At 43.0% G+C, this 18,738-nt stretch overlaps 1 protein-coding gene across 11 annotated transcripts in view; it reads left to right on the top strand.

The window, feature by feature from the left end:
- The window catches only part of MARK3 (microtubule affinity regulating kinase 3), a 119,969-nt gene that overhangs the window by 92,813 nt on the left and 8,418 nt on the right, over positions 1 to 18,738 (top strand). For 4 of the 11 annotated variants that reach the window (XM_059374060.1, XM_059374062.1, XM_059374061.1 and 1 more), the window contains exons 8-16: positions 2,108 to 2,344; positions 2,510 to 2,629; positions 2,880 to 2,979; positions 3,286 to 3,398; positions 3,969 to 4,122; positions 5,678 to 5,895; positions 9,270 to 9,373; positions 16,961 to 17,122; positions 17,827 to 18,084. In XM_059374060.1, coding sequence (XP_059230043.1) covers positions 2,108 to 2,344; positions 2,510 to 2,629; positions 2,880 to 2,979; positions 3,286 to 3,398; positions 3,969 to 4,122; positions 5,678 to 5,895; positions 9,270 to 9,373; positions 16,961 to 17,122; positions 17,827 to 18,084 — 1,466 coding nt within the window. The remainder of the gene's footprint in view (positions 1 to 2,107; positions 2,345 to 2,509; positions 2,630 to 2,879; positions 2,980 to 3,285; positions 3,399 to 3,968; positions 4,123 to 5,677; positions 5,896 to 9,269; positions 9,374 to 16,960; positions 17,123 to 17,826; positions 18,085 to 18,738) is intronic. The other 7 variants (XM_059374066.1, XM_059374068.1, XM_059374067.1 and 4 more) reach the window with 3 other exon arrangements.

Here is an 18,738-nt window from a genome sequence, read left to right on the forward strand (position 1 = left end):
ACACCCATCTGTGCTGTGTACACGTCCACTCTAGTAGCTGCAGTGGCCACCTGTGTGCTGATGACCCCCAGATTCCATGCCTGCAGCCTGAGGTGACAGATAGGCACCCGCTAAACTCTGCTCCTGTCCCTCGGGTTCAGCAGGCTCGCAGCCTACCTTCTTCCTTCCTGAATGGGAATGTTCTTGTTCTGACACCTCATGTCCCTTGGTGCCTCATTCTCCTGTACTCTAACATCCGCTCAGTCTCCGGGTCCTTTTGCTACTGTTCCCCATACTTCTTGAGCCCGCTCTTTTCTCTCCCTGGGACCACTGTCCTCCTCCAGACTGCCAGTATCTCGTTCACCAGCTTTTTGTTAGTCTTCCTGCTTCCAGTCTCGTGTCTCCCTCCCTCATCTCTTTTACATGCTGCAACCAGAATGGCCTTTTTTTTTTTTTTTAAGATTTTATTTATTTATTGACAGACAGAGATCACAAGTAGGCAGAAAGGCAGGCAGAGAGAGAGGAAGGGAAGCAGGCTTCCCACCGAGCAAAGAGCCCGATGCGGGACTCGATCCCAGGACCCCGAGATCATGACCCGAGCCAAAGGCAGAGGCCCAACCCACAGAGCCACCCAGGTGCCCCCAGAATGGCCTTTTAAAAATAGAAATAAGAGGGGCACCTGGGTGGCTCAGTGGGTTAAGCCTCTGCCTTTGGCTTGGGTCATGATCTCAGGGTCTTGGGAACAAGGATCGAGCCCTGCATCGGGCTCTCTGCTCAGCAGGGAGTCTGCTTCCCCGCCCCCCCCCCCGCCCCCCCCCCCCCACACCACCTGCATCTCTGCCTACTTATGATCTCTCTCTCTCTGTCAAATAAATAAATAAAATCTTTTTTTTTTTTTTTAATGGAAATAAGATTGTTGTTTTCCTGCTTGAGTGACTCTAACGGCTCCCCGTTGCCATTAGATTGAAAACTTGAACTTTCTATTGGTCATTAAACTGCCCTTTGTGACGGGGCGCCTGGGTGGCTCAGTGGGTTAAGCCGCTGCCTTCGGCTCAGGTCATGATCTCAGGGTCCTGGGATCGAGTCCCGCATCGGGCTCTCTGCTCAGCAGAGAGCCTGCTTCCTCCTCTCTCTCTCTCTCTCTCTCTGCCTGCCTCTCTGCCTACTTGTAATCTCTGTCTGTCAAACAAAATAAATAAAATCTTTAAAAAAAAAAATAAATAAACTGCCCTTTGTGATTTGGCCATGGCCATGTCCCCTGCACCGCTTTCACACACACTGTCTCAGTTTCTTGTAAAACATGTTCTGGGTTTTCAGACTGTTTTTACCGAAGCTCCGGGCAACAGCTTTGATTTCACCCCCTCTAGGAAACCTTCCTGCGCCTTTCAGTGCCAAGCCCCCAGCTCCCCACACATCCTCAGTTACAGCATTTAGGTCAGAATGCAGCTGCTTGGTTTTCTGCCTTCCCCCCTCTAACAGCTCCTTGAGGGCCAGACCCTGTCTGTCTTGTTCATCATTACATATTCAGACACAAATATATAATGCCAGATGTGTCATTGGCACGTTGTGGATATTTGGTGAAATAAATGAAAATGACTATGATCTGTATCTTGAATGAGGTCTGGGGCTTTCCCCTCCCCGGTGATAGCCACTGCACAGCTCTTTAGCAATTTTTTTAATAAAACGTGGTTGGCCATTTAAAGCAAGTATTCATTTTTTTAAAGCCACTTACTAGTTAAGAAAGCTATATAAATGATTTTTTTTGATCATTGGGCATTTGTTGTTTAAAATATTGCCAGAGTTCACCTGTACCTTATATCCGTTACTCTTATATCAGAAATCTTGGGGTGCCTGGCTGGCTCAGTAGAGCATCTGACTCTTGATCCTAGGGTTGTGAGTTCCAGCCCCACATTGGGTATAGTGATTACTTTAAAATAAAATTAGAAATTCTAATTTATCTCCTTTTTTTTTTTTGCTTTTCCTCTAGAAAGAATGTTTTCTCATTTTTTTCATTAGGATATATTAACTTTATATCATTACAAAAAGCTTTTATGAAATGCCTAATTCTATCACAGTTCTAATTCTATTTTGGTTAAATTTCATTTTTGTCTTGATGTTTTCCCTCTAGGCCGAAAATCTATTGTTAGATGCTGATATGAACATTAAAATAGCTGACTTTGGTTTTAGCAATGAATTTACTGTTGGCAGTAAACTGGATACGTTTTGTGGCAGTCCTCCATATGCAGCCCCAGAGCTCTTCCAGGGCAAGAAATACGATGGGCCAGAAGTGGACGTGTGGAGCCTTGGCGTGATTCTCTACACTCTAGTCAGCGGGTCACTCCCCTTTGATGGACAGAACCTAAAGGTATAAGAACCAGTTGTTATCCACTTCTTCAGAATGCTAAACATTTTATTAAATGATTAGGATTAATATTTTAATAATCTGTCGGTATGATGGGGTCTAAGTGGGTTCTTTTTTAACCTAAAAATTGACTCACTAGTTTTCTTTTCTCCCTGTCCCCCCGCAAAGGAACTGAGAGAAAGAGTATTAAGAGGGAAATACAGAATCCCTTTCTACATGTCCACAGACTGTGAAAACCTTCTCAAACGCTTCCTGGTGCTAAACCCAATAAAACGAGGCACTCTAGAGGTAATTGCATAAGTGCAAAATAAGTAACGATTTTGGAGAATCTTTATAGTATTTTTAGAACTTTGCTTGGATTGTAGGACATACTGAATACTGTTCTGGGTCTTTTTAAGCAGAAATTGAGACATTAAAGGTTTTTCTGAAAGTTACCCTTTGAGATATAATCCTTGAAATGTTGAAAATAAATTTTTCTTAATATTATGGATATTAGTATGTTTTGTTCTACACTGCTAATGAAAAGTTCACCTTTCAGCAAATCATGAAGGACAGATGGATCAATGCAGGCCACGAAGAAGATGAACTTAAACCATTTGTTGAACCAGAGCTAGACATCTCAGACCAGAAAAGAATAGGTAATTACTCTGTACCTGCATGCTGTGTGTGTGCAAGTAACATATTTCTGTATTGACGCCTGTGGATATGCTAAAATGGGAATAATAGGAAGTTAAACATAAGTTACATGATTCACCTTATGTGTTGTCATATTTAGGAACTTACTATAGTGTAAAATATCACTTAGTAACTCAGAAATAAGCTAACCGCCCGTTTAGGTTAGAAAATCTACAACATTTTGGGTCAAATAAAGGAAATTTTATCCTGTAACACAGTGATTTTGTATCCAAACAAAACACATATACTATATTATGTCCTTCTTTTAGATATTATGGTGGGAATGGGATATTCACAAGAAGAAATTCAAGAATCTCTTAGTAAGATGAAATATGATGAGATCACAGCTACGTATTTGCTATTGGGGAGAAAATCTTCGGAGGTAAGAGTAATCAGAAAGAGCTAACATGACTTTTAGGTAAATGAGTTTAATAAGCTCTTTTCTTAGACTTTATTTCGTTACTATGTATAATATTTGATGTATCATTTTTAAATTTACCTGCAAATGACAGACCTAACTGCTCTGACCATTACAAACTACTGTTTTAACTTTGAGGTAGAACCTTAACGGTGGGTATTATACCAAACTTGAATGTTCTAAGTTAACCTATAGTCATTAGTAGTTTAGAAATGATGTAAAGAAAGTATGAGATGAGTGAACAGAGAGCATTTTAAATTATATGAAAACGCCTAGAAAGAATCTCATAAACACCTATCCTTTTGTGAGCTTTTTCATCAGTCAGAAAAATATTTTTCCCCAAATTGAAGGTTGTCATTTTTGTACAAATTGTGTACTTTTGTACAGAATTCTTCATCTATAATGTGATGTGATTCTTCATCTGTAGAATGAACTGTTTGTGAGAGGTTTGTGTGTTACGAGAAGTTTAGTTTCCTAACATACCACTTGGGTCCGTGTTGTGGTTTTTGCTCTGTTCTTCTCATTTCCTCTTAGCTGGATGCTAGTGACTCCAGTTCTAGCAGCAATCTTTCACTTGCTAAGGTTAGGCCAAGCAGTGACCTCAACAACAGTACTGGCCAGTCTCCTCACCACAAGGTGCAGAGAAGTGTTTCTTCCAGCCAGAAGCAGAGGCGGTACAGTGACCATGGTAAGTCTGAGACCATTCCAGTGTGTTCCTTGCAGTCTCCCCTTACACAAGAGACCTCCTGACATTGGGAAGCAGCCTTTGGTTTAGGCCTCCTGGGATGGGAAACTGACTTGATTTCTTTTCAGGGCATTTCTTTCCTACCAGTCCTACCAATGATGGCATGAACATCTCAAGGCTCTGATCTCCTTGGTACACTCACTCCTCTGGTACCCCTGCTTCCGTCTCTGGTCCTCTGTTTCACTCTCTTCCCCATCTCTGCATTGGATTTACTTGCCTGATCATTGTCCAGCACTTGCTGCAGTGGTGAAAATGTTCTAGATCTGTTCTGTCCCATAGAGTAGTCACTGGCCACATGTGGCAGTTGAGCACTTGAACTGGGAAAATGGTTTTCAGTTTTGCTTAAGCTAAATTTATGTGGCTATATGTGGCCTTCCATGGAAAACATATAGTACCCCAGTTTGCCATGCTTGATTTAAAGTTTTTTTTCCTTAAGGATATTTATTTATTTATTTACTTACTTACTTACTTACTTATTGTTTATTTATTTGACAGAGATCACAAGTGGGCAGAGAGGCAGGCAGAGAGAGGAGGAAGCAGGCTCCCTGCTGAGCAGAGACCACCCGCCTCCACCCCTGATGCAGGGCTCGATCCCAGGACCCTGAGATCATGACCTGAGCTGAAGGCAAAGGCTTTAACCCACTGAGCCACCCAGGCGCCCCATTGGTTTAAATTTTTGACTTGGGTCGTTCTCAGCCACACACTCTGTTGATGTGACTAAACATCCTCAATCTTAAAATATTTAAGATTCAGAAATGAATCTTTTTTGAGGCTTTGGACCCTAAGAGATATGGTTACCAAACTTAACAATTCTTCTGCCTTCTAGGCAGCCCCACGTGTGGGGATCCAGAGACGTGTGTGTGTGCGCGCGCACACGCACGTGCTCGCTTACGCACGAGCACATGTACATACTTATGTTGCCTGTAACCTATGATTGTGCACATGACATTTATAAACCTAGCGTTGGGGCGCCTGGGTGGCTCAGTGGGTTAAAGCCTCTGCCTTCGGCTCAGGTCATGATCCCAGGGTCCTGGGATCGAGCCCTGCATCGGGCTCTCTGCTCAGCAGGGAGCCTGCTTTCCTTCCTCTCTCTCTGCCTGCCTCTCTGACTACTTGTGATCTCTGTCTATCAAATAAATTAAAAAAATTTATAAACCTAGCATTGATCTGAGTCTTTCTTTGTTCATGTTCAGGTTAGTTTTTAAGGAGAGGTTTTCAGTGCCTCTGAACAACAGGACATTTAGCAAAATGCCTACAGATTGTTCTGAATCACCCAGTTTAAAGGGAATTATTCGTAAAGTCCTGGGGTGAGGGGGAACTGGTTTGTTTTTGAGGGGTCGACATTATATGTGAACGGGAAACATCCTCTTACAGGATTTGACTCTCGTATTTTTTTAGATGATAGCAGTCTTAGGTCCTCTTATAAAATATGTTTATTTTCACAGAATAAATTGTAAAACTGTATTCTGACTTTTAAAAAGTAAACTCTTCATTTTAGCTGGACCGGCTATTCCTTCAGTTGTGGCATATCCAAAAAGGAGTCAGACCAGCACTGCAGATAGTGACCTCAAAGAAGACGGAATTCCTTCCCGGAAGTCAAGCGGAAGTGCCGTGGGAGGAAAGGGAATTGCTCCAGCCAGTCCCATGCTTGGGAACGCAAGTAATCCCAATAAGGCCGATATTCCTGAACGCAAGAAAAGCTCTACTGTCCCTAGTGTAAGTATTGTTAAGCTAGAGAGCATTCCTAGGATTGTAGGGTTATGGCGGTCTGGACATTCTGTTCCTCTCTTCTCATCCACCTACAGTGCTGTCCTCATCAGGCCACCATGCCCAATCTCAGCCTGTAGAGATCACCCTCAGTACCTGGGTTGAAGGTGTTTCTTGCTGAGCCCCATCCCACTAGATGAGTGTTCAGATCTTTCTTGCCAAGGACTGTGTCTGGTTATTCCACAAACATCTGCTGAGCTTTAGGTCATATCAGGTGCTGAGAAATAGAAATACCTCATACCTGCCAGGAAATAAATAAAACCAAATGACGACAGAGCAGGCAGACGGCTGCAGACAGAAGCCTAACAGAGTGTGCAGAGGACACTGGGAGGTCTGATTGGTTGAGGGCCAGCGATGTGGTGTGCATCTTCAGATGCAAAAAGCATTTGACTGAGTCCTTACTGCGTACCAGGGACTGTGCAAGTGTTTCTCCATGTAATAGCTAAAATTTTAAGGTGAGAAAATGAAGAAAAGTTAGGTAATTTCCTAAAATTATACTGCTGATCTGTATCCATCTCTTAATCCCTATTCTTAACAAATCTCCCCCTTAAGTTGGTAGTATTTATTTATTTATTTATTTTTATTTTTATTTTTTTTTTAAGTTGGTAGTATTTATTAAATTAAATTCAGTCTATTCAGTTTCAGGAACTTTTCTGTGAATTGAAACATGTTCTATCTGACTAATATAATGATTATAATTCTTAACACTCTTGAAGTAATATTAGAAAGAATTTCCAGAGGATATACAGTATTAGGAATATTCTATAACCACATATTTTTCCTTCAAAGTTAACAATGGCACAGCCCTCTCTCTACCTCAGAAAACCCAAAATGTGGGGGCCCACGGAGAAGCTCAGCTGCTCTTTTCCGGACGCTCTTGTTTGTGCTGTTCTGGGGATAGGAGCTCATAGAGAGGCCCCAGGGGGTTTGTCTCTGTCATCCTCTGACCTTGTGTTTTATCAGAGTAAACCCTATTTGCAAGGTTTTTGATTTTGCCTTCCTAATGCCATAAAGTTGGGTTGTCATGTCACAGTCCTACAAGTTCAGTTCAGTCTCCAGCTTTTGTTGAGAGTTGTGAGAGCAAGCTAAGACCCTGTCCTCTGCCCTCATGACTTTCTGTCCCTATTGCTCTACTCAACTGCATACCTCCCTTTTGAAGATACACCCCCCAGTATTATCAGTCATCCGTATCTGATTATTTATAAAAGAAAAAAAGTCATGTTACTAAAATTTTCTCCCATTTAGACTGGAATTTCCCTGTACGTGGTCTCCTTGTGCTGTATTAAAGGTGGCTGTGTTTCTCTTTGTATAAAAATTCTTCTTAGGGGCACCTGGGTGGCTCAGTGGCTTAAACCTCTGCCTTCGGCTCAGGTCATGATCTCGGGGTCCTGGGATCGAGCCCCGCATCGGGCTCTGCTCAGCGGGGAGCCTGCTTCCTCCTCTCTCTCTCTCTCTGCCTGCCTCGCTGTCTGCCTCTCTGCCTACTTGTGATCTCTGTCAAATAAATAAATAAAATCTTAAAAAAAAAAAATTCTTCTTAATCTGGGGCACCTGGGTGGCTCAGTGAGTTAAAGCCTCTGCCTTCGGCTCAGGTCATGATCCCAGGGTCCTGGGATTGAGCCCCACATCGGGCTCTCTGCTTAGCAGGGAGCCTGCTTCCTCCTCTCTCTCTGCCTGCCTCTCTGCCTACTTGTGATCTCTGTCTGTCAAATAAATAACTAAAATCTTTGAAAAAAAAAATTCTTCTTAATCTAATAAAATTCTGTAGTTGTTAACTCCTTGCTTGTTAATTTTGAAAGCATTTCTTTCCTTGCTTAATTTTTTTTTTAAGATTTTATTTATTAGAGAGAGAGAGAGACAGAGTATAAGCAAGGGGAGCAGGAGAGAGAGGGAGAAGCAGACTCCTACTGAGCAAGGAACCTGAAATGGGGTTTGCTTGCAGGACCCTGGGACCATGACCCAAGCCAAAGGCAGATGCTTAACTAAACCACCCAAGTGCCTCTTCCTTGCTTAATTTTGAAAGCATTAGCTTTTCAAAAATAGGTGTGGGGGCGCCTGGATGGTTCAGTCGTTGGGCATTTGCCTTTGGCTCAGGTCGTGGTCCCAGGGTCCTGGGATCAACCCCTGCATCAGGCTCTCTGCTCTTCGGGAAACCTGTTTCTACCTCTCCTACTCCCCCTGTTTGTGTTCCTGCTCTCACTGTCAAATGAATAAAATCTTTAAAAAAAAAAAAAGAAAAAGAAAAGAAATTTGCGGGGGGCGCCTGGGTCCTAGTGTTCAGTTGTTAATCATCCTCCTTCGGCTCAAGTCATGACCTGAAAGAACCTGACACGGGGTTCAATTTTTTTTTTCCTTTTGTTATTCATCCTTTGGTGTCATATCTCTGAATCTGTGTAATGCAAGGTTGTACAGACTTACCCCTGTGTCTTTACTAATAATTTTATATTTTTAATACTTATGTTTAGTCTTTTGTTTTTCACTCTTATTATTCTCATGCTTGATATTTATTTTATTTGTATGTTTACCTTATGTTTCTAATCCTTTTTTAATTTTTATTTTAAAATTATTAGCTTTTAAAAACAGTGGATCTCTATCTTCCCACTCTGTTTAAAGTAATATATGAACTAATTTATGGATTATTGTAGCCGGCTTTTTTTTTTCTTCTCTTTTTATTTTTATTTTTTATTTATTTTTTTAAAGATTTTATTTCTTTATTTGACAGAAAGAAAGATCACAAGTAGGCAGAGAGAGGGGGGGAAGCAGGCTCCCTGCTGAGCAGAAAGTCTGCTGCGGGGCTTGATCCCAGGACCCTGAGGTCATGACCTGAGCCGAAGGCAGAGAGGCTTAACCCACTGAGCTACCCAGGCGCCCCTGGCTTTTTTTTTTTTTTTTTTAAGATTTTATTTATCTATTTGACAGAGAGAGATCGCAAGTAGGCAGAGAGGCAGGCAGAGAGAGACAGACAGAGAGGAGGAAGCAGGCTTCCTGCTGAGCAGAGAGACGGATATGGGACTCGATCCCAGGACCCTGATGACCTGAGCTGAAGGCAAATGCTTAACCTACTGAGCCATCCAGGCGCCCCATAGCTGGCTTTTTAAGAGTTGCTCTACCATAGCCAAGTTTCACTCTTTCTGCCAGGAGACAGCAGAGGCTGTTGCCTCCACCCTCTTTTGTGATCTTTTAGCCAGTACCACTGATAGCTTACTGTCGGTTTATTCAAAGACTAAATTATTCTTGTGTATTTAAATGAGCTTGTTTTTCCTCATTGTACCTCCTTATTACTAAATGGTAAAAAGGCAACCCCCACCCCTTTTTTTTAATAGAGTAATACAGCATCTGGTGGAATGACACGGCGAAATACTTACGTTTGCAGTGAAAGAACCACAGCTGATAGACATTCAGTAATTCAGAATGGGAAAGAAAACAGGTACGAAATTTCACTTGTTTGCAAGAAAATCTGTTTTTCCCAAAAGAAATGGAAGCATGTTGTTTACTTCTCAATTTTTATAATCAAAATTCAGATAATAATGGTAAGTATTCTTTCACGGTAAGTTAAATATGATGGAAATTTTGAGCAAGATACTAGAATTCCAATTCCTGTCATTGTTCAGAGCTTGTTTTCCTGGCAGGTTGTACGTGTGGTAGTGGAAAGGATTGAGTTAAATGAGGGAGCTTTCCTATAGGAGACACATCTTAAGCTGTGTTATAATTGTAGAGTAACAAGTAGGGAAGTGGACATTATTTTGTGTGCGTTAACAAGTTGAACGAAGGGTGAAGCGGGGAGGGATAAGGACCCAGGGCGCAGGGAGCCAAGCCTCTGTAGCACGGTGTGAGGCATGTGGGGAACCTTCAGGAACAGGCCAGCAGGTGACCAGAGGGGCCAAGTGGAGAAGCTGAGTGGGAAAAGTGGGATTGACTAGGGCCTAAGACCATCCTTTAGGGGGAGAGAAAAAAGAGAAGAAAGAGGTTGGGATTGGTAGAGTAGTTAAATATATCCTTTATGGAAGAAGTTTCTCAGGCAAGCATGGATTTCCTTCTCTTCTATCGGGAAGAGTAGAGTATAAATTAAATGCAGAGGGGTGAGGTAAAGCCACAATGCGCAAGCGAAGTTCTGGAGTAGAAATCTATTAAGTAAATTCCCGCCATTTTTGTTGTCCCCTGGCCACCTAACTTGAACATTGTCTGGTCTCGTCACAGTCCCATGTCTGGCATCAAAATGGTTTCTTTTTTCCTGATATTTACTTTCTGAAGATGCATCGTATGGTTTCTGTTCCCTCGAGATCTCATTAGTCAAATGTTTGGTCACTAACTTCCATCACGGCCTAAGCAAAGATTCTGCTTTCCTCTTCCATCCTCAAAACAAGACCATCATTTCCCTCTCCCATAGACTACTTAACTCTGAGTTGACATGAAGCTAAAACCTTATTGTGTGAGATTATGTGGATTATTCCGTGCATTTTTTTAAATATTTACATTCCAGGATTCTCTCTTCTGATTCCTGTATGTGTACTTGTTTTAACGTTGTCTTTTTCCTCATGATTAAGAACTGTTAATAACTTGAGTATGCGATGGCAGCTGTGCTATATAGCTTGTAGGTATTTAATAGTAGTCTATTCTCTGGTAAAGTTTCTTTCTTTTACATTCTCAAATCTATCAGATTTCTTCTAGTTTAGTGTTATTTAATAGAGTTTCTCAGTAGAAGACAATTAGAAGCTTCTAATGTAAATGTTGTTTCATGACTCTTTTTCCTTTCGGAAATTCTTCTAAATTGTTGAACTGTTCTACCAGCTTCTTCTTGATCTTTAGGAAATACATTTCTCTGAGGTATAGAGTCAGACTTTTTAAAAGGCTCTTAAGACCAGGATCTACTACTCCCTGCTTTCTGGCTTATGTTTGTATGTGTGCACATGGTCTTCTAACTGTCCCTTCCTGCAGGATTCGACTCACTCTTCGGAAATAGTTTGAAGAATTCTCTAATTTCTTTGGAGTCACCACCTGTCTGTGTCTTCCCTGCTGAGACCGACTTCTCGTATCCCAGCCTAGGCCTCATTGCTTCCATGAGCTTCATTTAAATGTTTTGCTTTTGAAAGTGGTTTTTTGTTGTTGTTGTTTGTTTTGTTTTTTATCTTTAGCCAAATAGTCTCAATGTCAAACCACTCAAGACAAGGCCCCAAATTTGTATAGTATCTGGATTTTCTTTTTTATCATACAGATTCATTGAAAAAATGTGGGAAATTATTAGAGGCTTGAATGCCAAACTAGTCATATTTTTTACCTTCAGTTAGGGCAGTAAGTGTTAGAACGTTCTCACCCCTAAAGTAGATGCTGAGTCTTTAATCAGATCCACTGCTTCTTCTCTGTGCCCAGATGACTTTTTAACCAGACAGTTACTTTCTTCTCTCTGTAGAGAGATGTAGATCTTTGACTCCTTGACTAAAATCGCAGTGAGCTACAGGATGCCTGGATCCCTGTTAACTTCTGAAGAAGGGGGGCGCCTAGGTGGTTCAGTGGGTTGAGCCTCTGCCTTCCGCTCGGGTCATGATCTCAGGATCCTGGGATCGAGCCCCGCGTCGGGCTCTCTGCTCGGCGGGGAGCCTGCTTCCTCCTCTCTCTCTGCCTGCCTCTCTGCCTACTTGTGATCTCCGTCTGTCAAATAAATAAATAAAATATTAAAAAAAAAATTCTGAAGAAGGACTTTCATTTTTGTTTTTAACCATGAATATGTGGGACTTTTTTCTTATATGGATGTATGTTTATACAGAATTCCAATGTTGAGCATGGCTAGTAAAGGCTGTGCGAGTCTGAACTGAAACTATGCATATCCTACACAATTCTTCTGCTGTTGTCCAAGGCCTGCCATGAGCATGGGGCGATGTTTAAAGCTCTCCCCATTGGCCATGTCATGGTTGTTTGATTTTAGAATTGATTTTATGGATTGATTCTTACCAGTGCAGTCGTTCTGTTTTATCAGCTTTGTTGTATGAAAATAAAGAAATCGTTGTTGTTTAAAGAACAGAAGTTACAGGATTTGGCAAACTGTTACTTTGGCTTGAGAACATGTGAACTGTTTTCTGAGTTAGACCGTTGTTTTGACACCAGGCATGCCAAAATCCAGCTTCCTTTCTGCTCTGTCTCCTGATGTAGTTATTCTGCCTTCTGATGGCAGACTCTGACTGTGGCCCATTTCCAGCAGTGACCAATGGTCCGTATAAACTAGGCGTGAGAGAGTGTAACCACAACTTCAGTTGTGTGATTGTATCACAGTTGTGTAGTTCTTTACAGCGAGTCTTAAACCAGTTAGCACAAAGACTGACATATGATGCTAAACACATCCTGGCTTATGGACGGACGCACCAGTAAACCATTCAGATGGGAGTGTGAAGAATGTCTTGAATCTTACTTTACACTGACTTCTTAATTATTTTGCTAACCTCCACACATAACATGGACCCTGTCCTGCTCTTTCTTATACTTTTAGATATGTCCAGAGACTACTGAAGTGTTCATTTGAGGGCCCCCAAAGAAGTAGTGTGATATAGTTACAATAAAGCACAACAGAATCTTTTCAGAGAAGTTTTTAGGTATTTGATATTCTAGGTAAGATTTTAAAATTGTAAAATGTCTCTGTTATTTTATCCATTTATCCCTTTGTCCTGAATCAAGGTATAGGGATTGAGCAGAGAAAGTTCACACATGTATCTTTTGGTTATATTTTTAATTCTGCCTTTGCCCAATTACAGAGTATGGTTTGAATCAGCAACCAAAACATTCCATATCAGAGTGTTCCAATATGGCATAAATGTCATATCAAACGAATTCAAAATACCTATCCTTTAGTAACTAACTGTAGGTAGAGTAGTTTCCAAAAAAGACAAAAATACAGACATAAATACAGAGCAATTAGACTAACAAGAATCTCGTACAACTTGAGCTGGTTAAGGTTTGAAAATGGTTTTCATGGTCTGCCTTTGGCTCAGGTCATGATTCTAGGCTCCTGGGATCAAGTCCCGCATTGGGCTCCAGGGAGCCTGCTTCTCTCTCTGCCTCTGCCTCTCTCTCTCTCTCTCTCTCTCACATGAATAAATAAAATCTTTTGAAAAAGAAAATGGTTTTCCCTTGGGCCCAGAAATTCTAAAAATGTAATGCAGCTGCTGTTTTGCTGATGTAGATGATTATGGGCTAATCTATTAAATATAATCACCATTTTTAGCACTTTTTGGTTGGTAACATTTTGTCCAGTTTTCTCAGCTTCCTTTTAGAATATACAGCCCAGTGTGATACTGGGGTTGTCTGTTATAAACAGAATTTTTGTGACTTAAGGGGCACCTGAGTGGCCCAGTTGGTTAAGCGTCTGCCTTTGGCTCAGGGTCCTGGCATCAAGCACCACATTAGGCTCCTTACTCAGTTGGGGGCCTGCTTCTCCCTCTCCCTCTGCCTGCTGCTCCCCCTGGTTGTGTGCACACTCTTGCACGCTCTCTCTTTCTCTCTCTCTCTGTCAAATAAAATCTTTAAAAAAAATTTTTTTGTGACTTTGTACAAATTTGAAATTCAAAAGACATTTAGTGAGTTTACTGTTTCCTAAATCAAGGCTCTAAGCCTACTGTAGAAGTAAAAACAAACAAACAAACAAAAAAACCACATGTCTTGTTGCTCGGTTTGTGAAACTCGTGATGTGACAGGGATTAAATTTCTAAAATAATTCATTTAATTTCCTTCAGGATTAGTGTGTCAAAAATTTAAAAATTTACAATGAAATATCAACTTACACTTACCTTTTTTTTTTTTTTTTTTAAGATTTTATTTATTTGAGAGATACGCATCACAAGTAGGCAGAGAGGAGAGGCAGGCAAAGAGAGAGGAGGAAGCAGGCTTCTGGCTAAGCAGAGAGCCCGATGCGGGACTCGATCCCAGGACCCTGAGATCATGACCTGAGCTGAAGGCAGAGGCTTGAACCCACTGAGCCACCCAGGCACACCCCCCTCCTTTTTTGTTGTTGTTTTTTTTTTAAAGCTTTTATTTATTTGTTTGAGAGAGAGAGAAGATAGAGACAGAGCTGTGGAGGGGGAGCAGAAGAAGAGGGAGAAGCAGACTCCACCCTGAGGGTGGAGCCCCATTTGGGGCTTGATCTCTGGACCCTGAGATCACCACCTGAGCTAAAATCAAGAGTCGGCTGGTCGACTGAGCCACGCAGGCGCCCCTTACACTTCCCTTTTGAGAAAAGTTTATAACTTTAAGGAGGGTCACCGTTTTGCTGCAAAGTATCCAGTCTTGCCATGCTTATGTGCCTTATAGGTCTTGCCTGCACAGTCCAGCCGTTGAGCGGGGTACCTTGGCAGGCAGTAGATCAGGCATCTTCTTGCTCTGTGTGCTCACTAAAAGCTCTTTCCTTCTTCAGGTCTTTGGGATCATTCATATTCTCCAGGGAAGAAGCCAGAAAACCCGTCTTTCTTCCCTTGCTTTTAATGCACGCATTGATCCTAGCTCCTAATTTGAGCAGGAGAATGTCAGCCGCTGGGCAGAGGCATCAAGTGGGTTGACCCTTGACCTGCCCTAAAAAGATAATAGAGCACAAAAGACCATCATATTTATTTGTAACTTGTTTAAAAATGAAGTTGTGTGTATATATATGTATATGTATGTTTGTGTGTATGAGAAACAAGCATTTCTCAAATAGTTGAATCACTCCTTATTCTGCTGTTTTCCCTCTGCTTCTCACTACTGCACTTGACTAGTCTTCAAAGAGAGTTGAGGGACTCCTGGGTGGCTCACTGGGTTAAGCCTCTACCTTCCACTTGGGTCATGGTCTCAGGCTCCTGGGATGGAGCCCTGCATTGGGCTCTCTGCTCAGCTGGGAGTCTGCTTCCCCTGCTCTCTCTGCCTGCTGCGTTGCCTACTTGCAATCTCTCTGTGTCAAATAAATAAATAAATCTTTAAAAAATAAAAATAAAAAGTTGAATCAGGGGCACCTGGGTTGCTCAGTCAGTTGAGCGCCAACCGACTCTTGATTTCGGGTCAGTTGTGACCTCAGGGTTGTGATACTGAGCTCCGCATCCGGCCCGTGCTCAGTAGGGATTCTGCTTGGGATTCGCTCCTCCCTTTGTCCCTCACCCCCTCGCATGTACTTGACTCTCTCAAATAAATCTTTTTTTGAAAAGTGCATCTTTTGAGTTCCTATCACTAGAAAAGTGCAGGGAAGGAGTCAGGGTCCGTCTCCTAATTCCGCTTTCTCTGTAGGGGTTTCCTGGTTGGGCTCAGCAGCATTTGGCTTGGCATCTTCCCACTGAGCTCTCCTCAGACAGAAGCCCTGGGCTTGGCTCTGGGTCCATGCTGGTGTGGTTCTGGCCAGTCTGTCACTGGCCAGAGTGGCTGGGAAAGTCTGGGGTGGAGTCTGAATCCAGAGCCTCGGAGCTTGTTTCCCTCATAGCGGAATTCAAGTGTCGTTGGCTTGGGAAAAAGAGTCAATGCTGAATGGCAAAAACATGAAATCGAATCTGTATTTATCTTCATAAGACATTTGTTTCCAATTCTTTTGTGACTATATTAGAGCCTTTCTCCCAGGTCAGAAGACAGAATTCTCAAACAAAAATGCAGGGACAACTTATCTTCTTGAGAAATTTATTACAGACACATCTCCTCACCCCCTCAGTCAGGACTGTCAGAACGCCAGGGACTCTCGAACGTACCTTTTCAGTGAGGAGAGCATTTATTGAGCACAATGCTTGCAGGACAGTCTAGCAGGGAAGGGTCACTGTGATATAATATGGGGCATAGTAGCAGATGAAGGTAGTATAAAAGGGGGTGATTCGCTGCTGATGGGAGAGGGCATCAGGGGAAACTTCGTGGAGAGGGTGACTGCGTTAAATTTTTATGAAAATCGACGATGCTTGTTCTCCAGGCACAGAGAATAGTTCCTATGAAAGTTATTTGACCTGATATATGACCAAGGGATTGCACATGATAGGAGCTTCCAAAAGTCAAGTTCCCAGAGGTAACAGCAGAAGGTAGAGCCTGGAGATGCAGCCAGGGCCGGGCCGTGGGTGCCTGAGGGTGTAGCTAGGAGTTTGAGGGGTTTGAACTTGGTCCTGAAGACACAGCGTGCTTTCGAAAGGCTGTAGCCGATGAGCACCCAGTGAAGGCCAGGAGACCAGTGAAGACGGGTGCTAAGGTATAGGCCAGTGTGGGACAGGAGGGAAGACCCTGTGTGGGGAGACCCTGGGGTAGAGGTGGGGAGGGTGTACAGACTGATGTGCAGAATCAGAATTCTGAATCCCTGGCTCGCCTCAAAGGAGAGAAACTGCCTCTTTGGAACAAGGACAGGATGACTGAGCTGGAATTAAGAAGCAGCGTGGCCATGGTGAGGCTCCTTCACTCCGGGCCAGGTGAAGCCGTCGGGGTCCACAGCCACGTCTGTTGCTGTTTCTTTGTCTGCGAGCAGTTGAACTACTCATGCTAGATTTTCTGCCTTGAAAAAGGGGGCTCTGTTGACCCCGTAGGGATTTTGACTTGTTTATAAAGAAGTGAATGCCCTTTGCATAGGAAGATTGTCATCTGTCTTTAAACAGCATAGGACCCTTGGATAAATGCACCTAGTTACTATTTCTATCCTTTTACTAGTCCATTTAAACTACGTCTGTGCGCTGGGAGACCAGGTAGGGCACAGTGTGCTCACGTTGTGGGTTCACTTGACGGCTCCAGTTGGAATGGAGCCTCTCTTTCGGGAGAGGCTTGGTTTTGTACACAGCTTAGAAAACACTGCCCCTCTCATAAATATTCAAACAAGATGTCATTTTTCTTCTTTAAAGCTAAAACATCTTTCATTGTTTGGGAAAAAAGCAGCTACAGGTTAGTAATTGCTGCTGAATCCTTAAAACAGGGTTAAGAGATTTTTGTTCTAAGGCAAAATTGAGCTGGTTTGGGGAGGAAGGTGTGTGCTTGAAATAGCAGGTCGCTCTTTTTGTCACTGCGCCATCATATTGTTGTTTCTGCCTCTGCCTGAACCCAAACCCCCTCCTAGCCTGACAGAACTGTTCGCTTACGCAGCTAGCCCTGCCTCAGTTTGTGCCACAGCTTCCACCTGTCGGCTGAGACATCAGAAGTCGATGTCCATGTCAGCCTCGGGGCACCCCACGATGATGGTACCTCCAGTAGACAGTGAAGGAGATAACAGCAAGGCTGTGTAAGACAACTGCACATTCCTCGTGAGACTCGTGTGTGCCCGCCGCTGCTCCATGCTGTGCTGTGGATTTTATAGTCCACGGGTCGTTACTCTTGTGCACAAAGTACCCTTCCTGTGTGTGGTTTTAGTTAAGTGCATCCTGTGTCATGGTGTCCTTGGTCGTCTGTGTGTCTTCATGCCTTTGCATACTGCAAAGGGTGTAAGCAGTCCCCCTCCTCTCCACGGTGCTGCTCTTAGCATGTGGGATCTGATAGTAAACGTGCCATTCGTGTTTGTGTGCTTCTAAAACATTTTAGTTGCCTATTCTTCGATTTCACCTGCATAGCCTCTGTTTATTTTATATTGGCAAGGTTCTCTGCATGTAAGCAACTCTGAGAAGGAAGCAAAGGGAAAAGCTCGAGTTAGCCATTCCTTTGTCCTAGAATTTCCCTGCATTTATCTTGTCCTTGAAAATACGTATGTCCTATTACCTTAAACCCCATGAGGCTGTGTTTCATTATATACTGTTTATTTGATACCCTCCTGTTTAGCTTGCCTTTTGGTCCTGAACCCTATAAAACACCCCCATGGGTCTAGACATTTATTAGAACTGGTTTTCTCCACCATATATAAGAGGTCTATTGTAGATTTTTGTGTGCCATGTTTGCCACAAAGCTGGGCTCTTGTGAACAAAGATGTGAGACCATTCTGTTCTGATCTTCTAGCACTATTCCTGATCCGAGGACTCCAGTTGCCTCGACGCACAGTGTCAGCAGCGCAGCCACGCCAGACCGACTCCGCTTCCCACGGGGCACAGCCAGTCGCAGCACTTTCCATGGCCAGCCCCGGGAGCGGCGGACTGCCACGTATAATGGCCCGCCTGCCTCACCCAGCCTGTCCCACGAAGCCACACCATTGTCACAGACTCGAAGCCGAGGCTCCACTAATCTTTTTAGTAAATTAACTTCAAAACTTACAAGGAGGTAAGTGCTGGGTTGTGCTGGTGGTTTGGAGCGAATATAAGAGCAAAACAAGAAACGTCTTCTCTGTTGTGTGAAGCAACTGCCCAAATACTTTTCACTTTGTCTTTAACTTTTTTTTTTTTTGCTGAGAGAGATCACGAGCAATGGGGAAGAATAGAGGGAGAAGCAGGCTCCCCACTGAGCAGGGAGCCCAATGCGGGACTCGATCGCAGGACCCTGGGATCATGACCTGAGCCAAAGACACTTAACGACTGAGCCACCCAGGCACCTTTCGCTTTGTCTTTAGCTCATGTTTTTCTGGTTTATATATAGAACTTTATACTTTAAAACCTTTTGGAGTAGGAATTACAGAGCTCAGAATCCTCACAGCACCAAAAGTCCTCCAGCACTAAGGAGGCTGTTGCACACTTCTGTCCACATGGCATGTTTACTGCAGTTCAGTAAAACCCCACCTCCAGTATAGGCTGGCACTCCAGGGGCAGTTGCTGCCAAAGACAGCGTGTGGTCTGGACATGGAGGAGAGAGACATTTCTTCTCTTACCTCTCTCACCTCCTGTCATGTCATTGAAGAACACTAAGTTTCCGAAGGTCTAAATCTTAAAACTGTTCTCTCTGTCAGTAAGTCATAGTAAGAACAAGGTAACTTGCTTAAAC

Source organism: Mustela nigripes, chromosome 13 (genome assembly GCF_022355385.1).
Source record: "Mustela nigripes isolate SB6536 chromosome 13, MUSNIG.SB6536, whole genome shotgun sequence".
In the NCBI taxonomy this organism is placed as follows: Eukaryota; Metazoa; Chordata; class Mammalia; order Carnivora; family Mustelidae; genus Mustela; species Mustela nigripes.